The 15,946-nt window shown below is 36.7% G+C and overlaps 1 protein-coding gene across 6 annotated transcripts in view; it reads right to left on the bottom strand.

The window, feature by feature from the left end:
• The window catches only part of RAD51C (RAD51 paralog C), a 52,324-nt gene that overhangs the window by 18,135 nt on the left and 18,243 nt on the right, over positions 1-15,946 (bottom strand). For 4 of the 6 annotated variants that reach the window (XM_049702337.1, XM_049702338.1, XM_049702339.1 and 1 more), the window contains exons 6-7: positions 12,555-12,621; positions 11,782-11,842 (exon numbers count right to left, since the gene is read on the bottom strand). In XM_049702337.1, coding sequence (XP_049558294.1) covers positions 11,782-11,842; positions 12,555-12,621 — 128 coding nt within the window. Of the gene's footprint in view, positions 1-611; positions 3,695-5,148; positions 5,210-11,781; positions 11,843-12,554; positions 12,622-15,946 lie in introns of those variants that run through there. The other 2 variants (XM_033431677.2, XM_004271761.4) reach the window with 1 other exon arrangement.

Here is a 15,946-nt window from a genome sequence, read left to right on the forward strand (position 1 = left end):
CACACACCACAACTAAGACCCGGCACAACCAAATAAAAATAAATATTAAAAAAAAAAAACTGTACCTGGAATCTCACTGGCATCTGATTTAGAGATTATTTTAATGAGACTTTGTACTTTAGAGTTGATGCTGGAATGAATTAAGACTTTGGGGGCTGTTGGGATAGAATGTATTTTGCATGTGAGAAGGACATGAATTTGCGGGGACCAGCGGCAGAATGCTATGGACTGAAATGTGTCCTCTCAAAATTCGTATGTTGAAGCCCTACCTCCAATGTGACTATTTGGAGATAGGGCTTTTAGGAGGTAATTAATGTTAAATGAGGTTTTAAGGGTGGATTTCTCACAGGATTGGTGGTCTTATAAGACAGGAAGAGAGAACGGTCTCTATCTCTGCGCATTCACCTAGGAAAGTCCTTGTGAGCCAACAGTGAGAAGGCAGTTGTCTGCAAGCAAGGAAGACAGCCCTTACCAGAACCAGACCATACTGGGACACTGAGAAAATACCATGAGAAAATTCTGTTGTGTAAGTCTATGGTATTTTGTTTCTGCAGCCCAAGCAGACTAAGTGTATATTATAACTAGAAAAATAAATATCTTTTCAGCACAACTTTGAAAGGCTATATGAAAATTTTATTTAAAAAGAGTTGCAAACAAAAAGACATACACTTGGCTTTGTCAATATTCAGGGTTTCATTTTTTTTAACATCTTTATTAGAATATAATTGCCTTACAATGGTCTCTGCTTTATAACAAAGTGAATCAGTTATACGTATACATATGTTCCCATATCTCTTCCCTCGTGTCTCCCTCCCTCCCACCCCTCTAGGTGGTCACAAAGCACCGAGCTGATCTCTCTGTGCTGTGCAGCTGCTTCCCACTAGCTATCTATTCTACGTTTGGTAGTGTATATATGTCCATGCCACTCTCTCACTTTGTCACAGCTTACCCTTCCCCCTCCCCATATCCTCAAGTCCGTTCTCTAGTAGGTCTGTCTTTATTCACGTCTTGCCCCTCAGTTCTCCATGACCATTTTTTTTTTCTTAGATTCCATATATATGTGTTAGCATACGGTATTTCTGACTTACTTCACTCTGTATGAGACTCTAGGTCCATCCACCTCACTACAAATAACTCAATTTCGCTTCTTTTTATGGCTGAGTAATATTCCATTGTATATATATGCCATATCTTCTTTATCCATTCATCTGTTGATGGACATTTAGGTTGCTTCCATGTACTGGCTATTGTAAATAGAGCTGCAATGAACATTTTGGTACATGACTCTTTTTGAATTATGGTTTTCTCAGAGTATATACCCAGTAGTGGGATTGCTGGGTCGTATGGTAGTTCTATTTTTAGTTTTTTAAGGAATCTCCATACTGCTCTCCATAGTGGCTGTATCAATTTACATTCCCACCAACAGTGCAAGAGGGCTTCCTTTTCTCCACACCCTCTCCAGCATTTATTGTTTGTAGATTTTTTGATGATGGCCATTCTGACTGGTGTGAGATGATATCTCATTGTAGTTTTGATTTGCATTTCTCTAATGATTAATGATGTTGAGCATTCTTTCATGTGTTTGTTGGCAATCTGTATATCTTCTTTGGAGAAATGTTTATTTAGGTCTTCTGCCCATTTTTGGATTGGGTTGTTTTTTTGTTATTGAGCTGCATGAGCTGCTTGTAAATTTTGGAGATTACTCCTTTGTCAGTTGCTTCATTTGCAAATATTTTCTCCCATTCTGAGGGTTGTCTTTTTGTCTTGTTTATGGTTTCCTTTGCTGTGCAAAAGCTTTTAAGTTTCATTAGGTCCCATTTGTTTATTTTTATTTCCATTTCTCTAGGAGGTGAGTCAAAAAGGATCTTGTTGTGATTTATGTCAGAGTGTTCTGCCTATGTTTTCCTCTAAGAGTTTGACAGTGTCTGGCCTTACATTTAGGTCTTTAATCCATTTTGGGGTCTCACAGTTCTTTTAAAGTACAGTGTTATAATGCTTTATAAAATGACCTCTTAACAGTATCTGATGCCTGGTAACACTGATATTTATCACTTAACAACCCCCTTACTCTCTTGACGTTATGATTTGAGTAGACAGAATATAAAATGACAGGTAATTTTTTATAATGACTGCATTAATTATAATAAAAACATATGGGGCTTCCCTGGTGGCGCAGTGGTTGAGAGCCCACCTGCCGATGCAGGGGACGCGGGTTCATGCCCCGGCCCAGGAAGATCCCACATGCCGCGGAGTGGCTGGGCCCGTGAGCCATGGCCGCTGAGCCTGTGCTCCGCAACGGGAAAGGCCACAACAGTGAGAGGCCCACGTACCACAAAAGAAAAAAAAAACCATATGCCTTAAAGCGCTCAAAAATAAGAGTGTTACAATTAGTTATCCTATACTAAAGTAGTCATTTGAAATTAGTCTTACATAATTAGGATGACCATAAGCCTGATTTGCCTGGGACAGTCCTGATTTATGTCCTGGTATAATTGTTAGCAGTGCCTATTTTCATTCTTTAAAAAGTCCTTGCCAACTATGGTTAGTCTATGTATAATCAATTACAGAATAATTACATTTTTTAAATTTTATGAATTTAGTGTTCAGTCTGGGACAGGAAATACCAACTGTCACTGAAGTCTGGAAAATATGGTTGTCACGGTATATAATATTCAATTACTTAAATAATTTTCTTCCACTGGGAGTTAAAGTAAATTTTGTAAATGAATTAAGAAGCACTAAGAACCAGGTACCAAAACATTTTTAAATTTTGAAACCACTCAACAATCCAAATTTTTAATTTATTCAAGCAGTATTAAGATTATTCAAAGGAAAAATGTCAATACACCTAGAACTGGATCACACCATGTTTCAAAAATATAGAAATAAATGACTGTGAGCTTATCAACTTGACAACATAGATATATGTTCCAGTCAATGTTCTAGATGGGATAACAACTCTAAAGTCCTTCCTTTAATGTTACAAAATAACATTAAAAAATGAACAAATGACTTAGATTTTAGGATTGGGGTCACTAAAATCAGACTGGTCATCCAAAATGTGTATCCTACTCATAAACTGAATGTAATGATATGCTGACTCATGGTGCTGGCTTTTCTTCATAATAGAAACATGTCATTTTTAAGAATTATCAAAGCTACATTTAAAGAGGAGAGCACAATAGGAATGTGAAAAAAATCTTTTCTTCCTAGAAATGTCTAGGCAATTGGCAAAGAAAGGAGGAGAAAACAGTCTGAATATTAAATTCAGATTGGCCACAAGCGATCAGCTTTCCACATTTGCAAAATACAATAACTGTATCATCTCTACTGAATGTTATTGAAAATGAAAACAGGGTTAAATACAACTGTAGAACACTGCTTAGTTTAGAAAAACTTTCAGAGAATCCTATTTGTTAAGTGTTTTCACTTAATATAGACCTGATCCATTCATTCACCATTCACTTAATATAGACTGGATTCATTCACGCCATAGTGTTTATATTCTAAAGTAACGAGTCTACTACTTGTAAGCACTGCATCTCTCACAGCATCAATACATATGTATACTCTGAGACTAGTCTTTGGATTCCTTTTCTTCCTCTGGGTCCCGTGACCGCTTCCGGATATTCAATGAACCTTCTGTTTGCAATGAACATGCAGTAGCAACAACAGCATCTCTAAATCCCTGAGGCTGCGAAATGAAAAAATATACAAGTATGCTTTAAGAACATCTAAAATAACAACTGGTCTTCCAAATATTTTAAAGTAATTGATAAAAGAGCTACTTTATTCTTGGGATAGAAGTTATCAACCACTGTGAATGAAGAGGATAAACCTCAAAGATAGACAGGGCTATAATAGGGTAACTTTTATCTAGAGTATGTGTATGTCTTTACTTATACATACACATACACAGAAATATAGTACATTATAAAAATATTCTCTAAAAGTCAATCCTAACAAACTTTACAGTGGCTCTATTAAAAGAGGTGAAAGGAATTAACATGCACTAATTACTTAGGTACTTTAGAAATATTTTCACAATTAAATACTCTAATGAATTGGGAGATTGGGATTGACATATATACACTAATACGTATAAAACAGATAACTAATGAGAACCTGCTGTATAGCACAGGGAACTCCACTTCGCTGTACAATAGAAACTAACACAACACTGTAAAACAACTATACCCCAATAAAAATAAATACTCTAAAATAAAATGTCCCGATTAGATACTTTAAATGCACCTGGGCAGTGCAAAGACTAAGTAGATAATTCAGTTTCAGAATCTCCTTCTATTTCTGTTTTTGTCCTTAAAAAATGAGACGCTAAGAATATATCTGATTCAACACTATTGATAAATATGCATTATTTTAGCCAAAAATTTATTTTCTATGATGTAAAATTACTGGAAAATTAACACTTTAAAGTGGGATATATTTCACTTATATGTGGAATCTAAAAAAATAACAAGAAACTAGTGAATACAACAAAAAAGAAGCAGACCTACAGATACAGAGAACAAACTAGTGGTCACCAGTGGGAAGAGGAAAGTGGGGAGGGGCAATAATGAGGTAGGGGATTGAGATGTACAAACTACAACACTATGCATAAAATAAACTACAAGGATATTACTGTACAACATGGGGAATATAGCCAGTATTTTACAATAACTATAAATGGAGTATAACCTTTAAAAATTGTGCATCACTATAATGTACATGTGTAACTTATATAATATTACATATCAACTATACTTCAATAAAAAAAGAAAAAAGTGGGATATATTTGATGACTATGATAGATCTATCAAAATGAGTAATGCTGGTATTTTTTTCTTTTCTGAAAATCTTTAACGACTTTCACTTTAAAAATCTAATATCCTGACATTACACATGGCACGGAACACACTCCCCTATAAATAAGTATTTCCTCTGTTCTTAAGAATAAATTTCAGTTTAATTGTGACTAGAGAATTCTTACATATACTACTATTTTGGGGATAATGTTCTAAGCGTCAAAAGCTGTCCTCAAATATGCTTGCTGCCTACAGAAGTTAACAGAAGCAATTTGTAAATGCTCTCTTGAGATAATTACTGCCCACTAACACCAAAATCCCACTCTAACCAAATAATACTGACTGTGATTTGAAATAGTACTGTAGCATCCTTCTGGCTTGGTGATTTGTACAATGTTGCCAACCTGCTTAGAGAAAAAGAATAAATACACACAAACACATGATCTTAATTAATTAGTTCAGACGACTGATTTCATAATTTAAATTCATAGCTTTTTACTATAATTCTATTATTTTGTTCTCTAAGAACACAGAAAGCAAAGAAATATCAAAAATACTCCCTTAAAACAAGAGCTATATGTATACATGTAATAATTATTACATATAATAACAATACGGGCTTCCCCGGTGGCACAGTGGTTAAGGATCTGCCTGCCAATGCAGGGGACACAGGTTCGAGCCTTGGTCTGGGAAGATCCCACATGCCGCGGAGCAAATAAGCCCATGCGCCACAACTACTGAGCCTGTGCTCTATAGCCGCGAGCCACAACTACGGAGCCCGTGTGCCACAACTACTGAAGCCCACACGCCTAGAGCCCAGGCTCCACAACAAGAGAAGCCACTGCAGTGAGAAGCCCGCGCACTGCAACGAAGAATAGCCCCCGCTCGCCGCAACTAGGGAAAGCCCACGTGCAGCAACAAAGACTCAACATAGCCAAAAATAAAATAAAAATAAAAATAAATTAAAAAAAACAAAAATCCACAATAGATTTGTTTACATAAGTGAAATTTTAAAACAACCAAAAAGGCCAATGACTGATTCAAATAAATTATTTTATACATGACAAGATGCTATTTACACTTAAGAAAATAAAGTGGAAGAAAATATTTAATGAGATTGGAAAATATTAATAATATATGAAGTATAAGTTATACTGTATGAGCCCACATTTATGAATGTTTGTACATATACATTATATAGAAAAATTACTAAAAGACTACAATCAAAGGGACTTCCCTGGTGGTCCAGTGGGTAAGACCCCATGCTCCCAATGCAGGGGGTCTGGGTTCGATCCCTGGTCGGGGAACTAGATCCCGCATGCATGCTGCAACTAAGTTCTGGCGCAGCCAAAATAAATAAATAAATATTAAAACAAACAAAACCAAAAAATACTACAATCAGAAAGTTAAGTTGTTGTTACAAGGTAAAAGTTGTTTTTTTGTTTGGTTATCTACATCTTTCAAACTTTCTACAGTACTTGTGTATTTTTTTACGTGTTATAATAGAAGTATTAAGACAATTTCTTGGTATTTAAATGAGGAACACGTACTCATATTATACTAATACAAATAATCTAGGAAAACACATTCTTTCAAAATGCTTATGTTCAGAAAAATCGCTGTCAAAACAGGACAAGGTCTGTTTAGGTATGATTTTATTGTGTACTCTACAAAGTAAATAATATAAAACTGAAAGCTGAAAGTAGTTGAGAAATAAAATTCTAAACTCTTATTAACTATGCTCAAATACCGTAACAGCAACAAATACATTTGACCCTTGAACAATGCAGGGGTTAGGGGCACCAACCCTGTGCAGTCCAAAATCCAAATACTCTGCTTCAAAAACAAAGGAATTGATAAATGAGTCACCCAAGGGCAGGAAGCTGAAACAGTTTAGATAGAATCAGGACTCAAACCCTAGCTCTTTTAACTCCACATACTCTGATCTCTAATTGAACACAAAAAAACTCTTCCCCACACTTAAAAGATCTGTAAAATGAAAATACAGATACTACATTTATTGAAAAAAATCTGCCTATAAGTAGACCCATGCAATTCAAACCCTTGTTGTTCACTGGTCAACTGTATAAGAAAAAAAAATTTTTTTTTTTTTGGCCGCACCATGTGGCATGTGGGATCTTAGTTCCCTGACCAGGGATCAAACCCGCGCCCCCTGCATGGGGTCTTAATCACTGGACCGCCAGGGAAGTCCCTAAGCAAAAACTTTTAAAGTGTCTTTTAAAAATTACTTTAAAACTGATATAATTTATTCACAATAGCTAAAAGGTAGAAGCAACCCAAGTGTCTGACAGATGAATGAATGGATAAACAAAAGGTGGTATATACATACCATGGAATATTGCTCAGTCTTAAAAAGGAAAGGAATTCTGACATATGCTACAATGAACCTTAAAGACTTTACACTAAGTCAAATAAAGCCAGTCACAAAAGGACCAATATTGTATGCTTCTGCTTATATGAGGTGCCTAGAGCAGTCAAATTCATAGAGACAGAAGGTAGAATGGTGGTTCCCAGGGGCTGGTAGGAGGGGAGGATGGGCATGGAGTTTCAATTTAGGAAGATGAAAAAGGTCTGGAGATGGATGGTGGTGATGACTGTAAAATAATATGAATGTACTTCACGCCACAGAATCGTACACTTAAATGGTTAAAATGGTAAATTCTTTGTTACATATACTTTACCACAATTTTTTTTTTTGGCTGCAGCACGCAGAATGTAGGATCTTAGTTCCCTGAGCAGGGATCGAACCTGTGCCCCCCTACAGTGGAAGTGCAGTCCTAACCACTGGACGCCAGGGAATTCCCTACTTTACCACAATTTTAAACAACTGATATAACTGTACAAAATAAGGATTCTAACTTAGAGAAAAATCATAGCCTCTCAGAGTTAAACGGATCATTTCTTTAAATGTCATATAATGTTGATTTGTTTTCAAAAATAATTCAAAAAGACATCTTGGTTTATGATGGTACTCTCTTAATTTTGAAATTGGCCCCTACTCAGGCATAATTCAAAAGAGAAGCAATCAGAGACCATCATCCATTAGCTTTTAGGTTTGTTCTTTCAGGATGAGAATAGAAGAATCCAAAATGTCATATCTTTGTAATAGCAACTGTCTGCATAAATAAAGTAACTGTTAAGTAATATGTAATATAAGAATAATTGTGTTAGGGAGTGAAATCATCAACTTTTACAATGCTTTAGGGCTGATGGTCTATCTTTAACGCAAAATAAAACAGAAAAAATAGAGGCATGGAGTATTTAAATCTATCTTATTAAAAAAATCACACTTTTGTTTTTGTTTGTTTGTTTTGCGGTATGCGGGCCTCTCACTGTTGTGGCCTCTCCCGTTGCGGAGCACAGGCTCTGGACGTGCAGGCTCAGCGGCCATGGCTCACGGGCCCAGCCGCAACGCGGCATGTGGGATCTTCCCGGACCGGGGCACGAACCCATGTCCCCTGCATTGGCAGGCGGACTCTCAACCACTGCGCCACCAGGGAAGCCCAAAAAAAAAAATCACACTTTTTGATTCAATGAAACAAAAATTAGCTAACCTTCTGAAAAAGTAGTATCTAAATCACCTCATATCACCATATGTCCAAAAAGGTACCCAGTACATCCAACTTTTCTGAGAAAATTATTAAAAAGCAAATAAGATTTTAAGAAGCATTTATATGTTTATTAATAATCCTAACATCAAATGGGCATTAAGTATTAAGGTTGAAAATCTTCCTCAAATTTCTAGGTAAAAATAAAATTTATATTTCACGTCTGCATCTCAAGAGATTTTTTGTGTGTGTGTGGTACGCGGGCCTCTCACTGCTGTGGCCTCTCCCGTTGCGGAGCATAGGCTCCGGATGTGCAGGCTCAGCGGCCATGGCCCACAGGCCCAGCCACTCCGCGGCATACGGGATCTTCCTGGACTGGGGCACGAACCCGTGTCCCCTGCATCGGCAGGCGGACTCTCAACCACTGCGTCACCAGGGAAGCCCTCAAGAGATCTTTTTAAACAACAAACTAAACCAAAGAATCACTTGGCTCATGGCCCCAGCTGAGATGAAGCTTAACATATGGCTGAACTACAGTTTAGGTCAGGAAGAAACAAGACAGAAGCACAATTTGTGCTTTAAAACTGAGACACATATGAAACACTGCACGGGGGTGTTGATGTATTACTCCACTCTACCACCAGATCTCCTTGGCAAACAGTGGTATAATTCTGAACAATCTTGGCCTCATCTTATCATGAATATGCAAACTGGAGGAAAACCCACACAACGTACCGGACAGAGACAAAAGTATTTCTCTTAATAACTATTGGAATGTTATTCCATTATTAACCAAAGGGTAAAAATCAGGCGTTTCTAGTGAAGATGGGGACTGGGGCATGAGGCGGAACACTTAAATTCAATTCTCCATGTAAATTTGGCTAGTCAAGGTCTTTAGCTTTCTGCTCAAACTATAAGTGTTCATTTTTATAACTATTTTCCCCCAGCATGAGTTTCTATTTCCATCCTTTCAAGATAAACTAAATTTTAAAACACATACAAGATTTCATACAACTTTAATAACTTAAAGATATCAGATTTCAAACAATGAAGAACAAAACTATGTTGATTTTATTAAATGAGGTCAACTTATTCTGATTCTATAAAGTATGTACATTACTTATCATATATCTACAGCCTAGGAAAAAAAGCAGTTTGGAGAAAAAGGTTTTTACCTAAAAAGGAGGATAAGAGCTATACCTTCAGATTCGCTGGCAATCAATGCAATAATATAATAACATTCTAGAAACAGCAATTATAGGAGAAAAGGAATGGACTCTATTATAAAGTCAGCTAAAAAATGTGGATACTACTACCTATTTCATAGTTATTTGGAAAATAAAATGAAATTATACATATACATACACAGAGCACTTAGCATAATAAAGAACAGTTAATAAATATTCAAAAAATGGTAGCTATTATTTACTACTTTTTAATCTTTCTGTGCCTTGATCTTCTCACTGCTAGTGATAATTGGTACAGCGTTTTCTAAGAGTTACTGAAGGACTCACAGATATAGAAAATAAATTAGTGGTTACCAGTGGGGAGAAGGAGGGGGCAATACAGGAGTAGGGGATTAAGAGGTACAAACTACTATGTATAAAATAAGCTACAAGGATACACTGTACAACACAGCAAATATAGCCAATATTTTATAATAACTATAAATGGAGCATAACCTTTAAAAATTGTGAATCACTATACTGTATACCTGTAACTTCCATAATAGTGTATATCAACTATATTTAATTTTTTTTAAATAGTTATTGAAGGGATTATATGAAAGGTTGTATACAAGGTGCCCAGTTAAATACCTAGCACAAGCAGGCACTTATTAAAATGATAGTATGGAATACAGGTAAAAATTCATAGAACAGCACATTTCCCCTAAATCTATCTATTCAATGTCAGTGTTCTACGCCACTAATTTCTTGGGAAAGATTAGTAAGAAGGTGAAGTCATAAAATGGTTTTCTGATCTCATGGGTGCCTAACCAATGCTAACTTCTAGAATTTGACAAAGGCAGCAAACTTCTCCTTCTGACGAATGCATAAAAAGATGAAAGAAACATCTTTCTCTGCTCCTATTATTTTTCTCACTTCTTAGATGTATTCTATTAGTGAGTATGTAATACTAGAATAATAGTGGAAGAATACTACTGTATACTAGCTCAAGGGGAACTTCTAATAACATTTAAATAGTGGGATGTGCTTTCCAGAAACCTAAATCTGGGAAAATATAAGCGATATGTTCAAAAGACTCTCATCTGGAGAACTGCTGCCAATCTTTACAATACGGTTTGTTGCTGAGAAAAGAATTGCTTTTGTGAATCCAGTACACAATGACTTATTTACAGAATTGGAGGGATGGGAGTTGAATGTAAAGCACTATGTATTATGGGGGAAAAAAGTTACCTGAGGTCTTTGGAAATGCCAGCTTTAAAAGAGACACAAACTGCATGAACTAGTTATAAAAGATGTATACAAATATAATAGGGTCAGCTATGAGCTCAGGGTCAGTAAAACCTAACTTGGTCAGGCTTGATTTTTTTCACTTTGTGCAAGAATGAAGAAATGCAGAAAAAGAAATAGATAGTATCTCTGACCAGACCCAATATGTCTTTAAGCAATCCTTTTTTCCATTTTTGCCCACATGCTGTCTCAATTTCCCTATTTTATTGGAGTATTTCCAAACCAAGTTCTCTAGGTTATACCAATTAACTTGAAAGCAGAGATGTTGGCATAAATCTGACATTTCTAGAAGTATAGAATAAAAGACTCCACGGCTTTCAATTGCCTATTTAAAAAAAATGAAAGGTGGTTTGTTCACTTGCTCAGCAGCTTTAAAAACAAAGGTTTCATGCTGCCACAGTTTTATTTTAAAGAACAATACTTGTGAAAGGCAAGTAAGTAACTGGATAATAAAAGTAGGACAGGAAAATATAAAAGAAAACAAAAACAGACACAATTTCACACAGGAAATATATTAACAAACTAAGAAAAACCATCCTATTTTCCACATAACCTAAAGCTAACCTCAAAAGTTTTCCTTTTGTCCTGATTTTACTCTTCTTTCAATCCCTTCCAGGAACACAGAGTACCTACCTCCCTCTGCATGGTTAATAAATGGTACTTGATTTCAAAGAGCTTTAGAAGGTAGCATTCTTTGGCCACCTACTCATTTCAGGAGCACCCCATCATTTCAATATTCCGAAGAATTTCCTAGGTAGTTAAATGTGCAGTATAACAACATGTTTCTATGTTTGCTCTAGGTAATGAAGGCAACAAAAGCTTTAGTTCATGGGGCACTATAGATCTCATCCACTGGACTAGCTCTAAGAAACTGATAAATGCTCAGTGTAATTAACCCAATACTCAGAATTTTTAACTTATTTCTATACTGACCTTCGCTTCTGGTCCCAATGAAAGATTAGTCGTATTGTAGCAGCATGCCCCCAACTTTCCCCTGAGGGAAAAAGAACATGGTAACTGACTGAGTTATAAGTCTCTCAGAATGCCTCTGACCAAATACAGTTTTACTTTGCTTAATTTAACATAACAAAAGTATATCTGGTTTCAAAAAACCTGGTACATGGGTAACATCCTGAGATTAATAGATTTTCACCTATCTGTGGCAATACTGCAGATCATTATCACTATCCTCTATTTGCTTTTAGAAAACTTTGTAGTTTGAGTCAACATATTTGTCAATCTTCCTTATCATCAGGCTTACTAACGTATTTCAGACCACCAGAAGAAAAGCAAAAGCTCTGACAGAATATTCTTAAAGATTTTAGCACAAATAAACCTTGAAGCACTGTGTTCTAACAAAGCCACGAGTAAGGTTAGAGTCATAAGCCTATTCATTACACTTTGATTTGTATTTAAATGGATTCACCACTCCTCCTAAGACTGCGCTTTCTGAGGGAGTCATCTTATGAATATTTATATGCTAAGTACCTGACACAAGAGTTGCCAGAGAGTAGATGCTCAATAAATGTTAAACAACTGAAAGGATGAGTCAGTATCTAAAGGCACTGTGCTCCACACTAAGATTTATCAGTGAATAAGACAGTCTTCTCTACTTTCATGGAGCTTACAGTACTCAACAAGCATCAAATGAAAGAGGTAGAAAAAAATGTATTTAACTAAAAATGTTTATTTGATTAATTGCCTACCCAGTGCAGGAACCAGCAAGGCCTGATTTTTATCAATCTTTGTTGTCATCTGATTGGTTAAAATTACCTACAAAAACAAAATGTGAGAAAATTAGGTGAGTCTCCTCCCAAATTTATCAAGTAAATAGTCACGTGATTTTAGTATTCTGAATATAATCTAATTTAAAGAAAGATATATGTAGGTAATGAAAACTTCTCTCATATTTTTTTAGATATTACCCATAAAAATGAGTAAAATTATCTGAATACATGATTCTACTGAATATAAAACATTTTTAACAGACTAGAACAAAGAAGTTCTTATTGTGATAATGGAAGAAAAAAAATATAGTAGATAATACATAAAGATCTAAAGAGACCATGTGTAAAAACTTCATAACTAGGAGCACAGGAAACATGGGAATCTGTGTTCTTTACCACTGTTGTCTCTCTAGAATATATTTACTCAAAGGAATATAAAATCCTTAATAAATAACTCAATGTTTATACTTTTAGGGGAGAGACAGTATTACCATTTATGATTTTACAGAAAAAAAAACTGAGGCAAAGAATTATGAGAAGAGATCTAAAATCATAAACAGAGCACAGTATAATAGAAGAACTGGGAAAAGATAAAACCCAGTAACAGATCAACTGACCCAAAAATTATGACTATGCTAGTCTGCTGGTAATAGAGATATAGGTGTTGCCTTACTCACAGATGCCCTCAAGGCTAAAAATATTGCTAATTCTTTTGGATTAGATAGTGGCCTATAGAAAAGATTCCATGTTTAGAAAGACAGTAATTTTATTTTATTTACTTATTCTTTGGCCGCACCGCATGGCATGCGGGATCTTAGTTCCTCAACCAGGGATCGAATTCGTGCCCCCTGCAGTGGAAGCATGAAGTCTTAACCACTGGACCTCCAGGGAAGTACCGAAAGATAGTAATTTTAGAGTAGAGATAAAGAAAGTGTTTAAGGCTACCTTAATATAGTAAAAGTCAGATTATCTGGCACCTTCTCATCTAAAATTCTCCAGAAATGGTTATTTTAAATATTGTTCCAATACAGATCTTCCCTCCAGAAATAAGACAGATACTACTTCAAGCTGAAACTGATAAAGAACTTCTAAGAAAAGCAATAAGAAAAGATACCTACTCTAAAAAAGTCATCTATTTCTTAAGAAAACTGAAAAGAAAAGGCTGTTTGGCTGTTCCCACCACAGTGGTCAACACCCTAAAGTTTCTGTTTATCTACGAAGGAGAAATCTGTGATCCATCTAGATCTCAGTCAAGCACAAACTGGATGACAGCACTTCCTCTTAGTTCCTCTCCCCTTAAGTGCCATAGTGGTTTTCCCATGTGTTACCTTATTCCAGGCATCTCAGAACAAGCTAAGCAGGAATTTAAATTGGTAATTCACTAAAATATATGTCTTACTGGCATCCACAACATGTTGAACAATACTCTTTACACACTATCAAGTGTTTAATCTTTAGCAACTGGGATATTTACTTACACCAACACTTTTTGGTTAAAGGTGCACTATTCAATTCTGCAGCCATGAGCCACATATAGCTTTTTAAAACTAATTAAAACTAGAAATTCACTTCCTCTGCAGCATTAGCCACATTTCAAGTGCTCAACACCCATGGAACTACTATATCAGACTGAGCATTTTCATCTTTTTTTCTTTTTTTGGCTGCATTGGGTCTTTGTTGCTGTGTTCAGGCTTTCTCTCGTTGCAGCGAGCGGGGGCTACTCCTCATTGTGGTAGGTGGGCTTCTCATTGCGGTGGTTTCTCCTGTTGCAGAGCACAGGCTCTACGCGCGCAGGCTTCAGTAGTTGCGGCACGTGGGCTCAGTAGTTGTGGCTTGTGGGTTCTAGAGCACAGGCTCAGTAGTTGTGGTGCACAGGCTTAGTTGCTCCATGACATGTGGGATCTTCTCACGCCAGGGATCAAACCCGTGTACCCTGCATTGGCAGGTGGATTCTAAACTACTGTGTCACCAGGGAAGTCCTGAGCATTTTCTTCTTTGTAGAAAGCTCTACCAGACAGCATTGGCTTAGAGAATATTACACATCTTACACATTATCCATTACACATCTTGAGGAAATTGTAAATAGACATACTGGCTTACTAGTTGTTCAACATCCCAAAATAAGAATTTGCATTGTTAGCATATACTTATAATTAACAGTATTTCTGCAAAAATGTTGGGTTTACCATGACATAAATGAAAATTACTGTGTGATTACTCCAAGCTCCTAAAGAATGAGTCTTGGGAGTTCCCTAGTGGACTAGTGGATAGGATTATGGGCTTTCACTGCCATGGCCCGGGGTTCAATCCCTGGTCGGGGAATTGAGATCCCGCAAGCTGCGCAGCACGGCCAAAAAAATTAAAAAAGAATGGGTCTTAAAATAGTGAAGTGGGGACTTCCCTGGTGGCGCAGTGGTTAAGAATCTGCATGCCAATGCAGGGAACAAGGGTCCGAGCCCTGGTCTGGGAAGATCCCACATACCACGGAGCAACTAGGCCCGAGCGCCACAACTACTGAGCCTGCACGCCTAGAGCTGGTGCTCCACAACGGGAGAAGCCACCGCAATGAGAAGTCCACGAACAGCAACGCAATTAGAGAAAGTCCGCGCGTAGCAAGGAAGACCCAACGCAGCCAAAAATAAATAAATTAATTAATTAAAAAAAATAGTGAAGTAATAATCACTTTAAAATTATAAACTTCACTGCTTTAAAAATACTTCTGTGGGCTTCCCTGGTGGTGCAGTGGTTGAGAGTCTGCCTGCCGATGCAGGGGACATGGGTTCATGCCCCGGTCCGGGAAGATCCCACATGCCGCAGAGCGGCTGGGCCCACGGGCCATGGCCGCTGAGCCTGCGCTCCACAACGGGAGAGGCCACAACAGTGAGAGGCCCTCATACAGCAAAAAGAAAAAAAAAGAAGCAGCCAGACATAAAAGACCACATATTGTATGATTCTATTTATATAAAATATCCAAAAAGACAAATCCATAGAGACAGAAAGCAGACTAGTGGTTGTTAGTGGCTGAAGGGAGGGTGCAATGGGGAATGATGGTTAATGGGTAAGGGAGTTCTTTCTGGGGGTGACGGAAATTTTCTAAAATTAGATAGCTGTGATGGTTGCACAACTCTGCAAATATACTAAAAAGCACTGAACTATGATTTAAAAGGGTTAATTTTATGCTATGTTAATTATATCTAATAGAGCTGTTAAATTTTTTTCTGATAATAATCAAATAAATGCATCTCTAGAAGGACTCCCTCCATATCAGTCTGCAAAGACTTAAAAGACTCAAAGTTGGTAAAGAAGTGGGAAAACAAGAATTCTCATGCATGTTATACACATGAAATTAACATAATATTGTAAATCAAAAT

Source organism: Orcinus orca, chromosome 19 (assembly GCF_937001465.1).
Source record: "Orcinus orca chromosome 19, mOrcOrc1.1, whole genome shotgun sequence".
NCBI lineage: Eukaryota > Metazoa > Chordata > Mammalia > Artiodactyla > Delphinidae > Orcinus > Orcinus orca.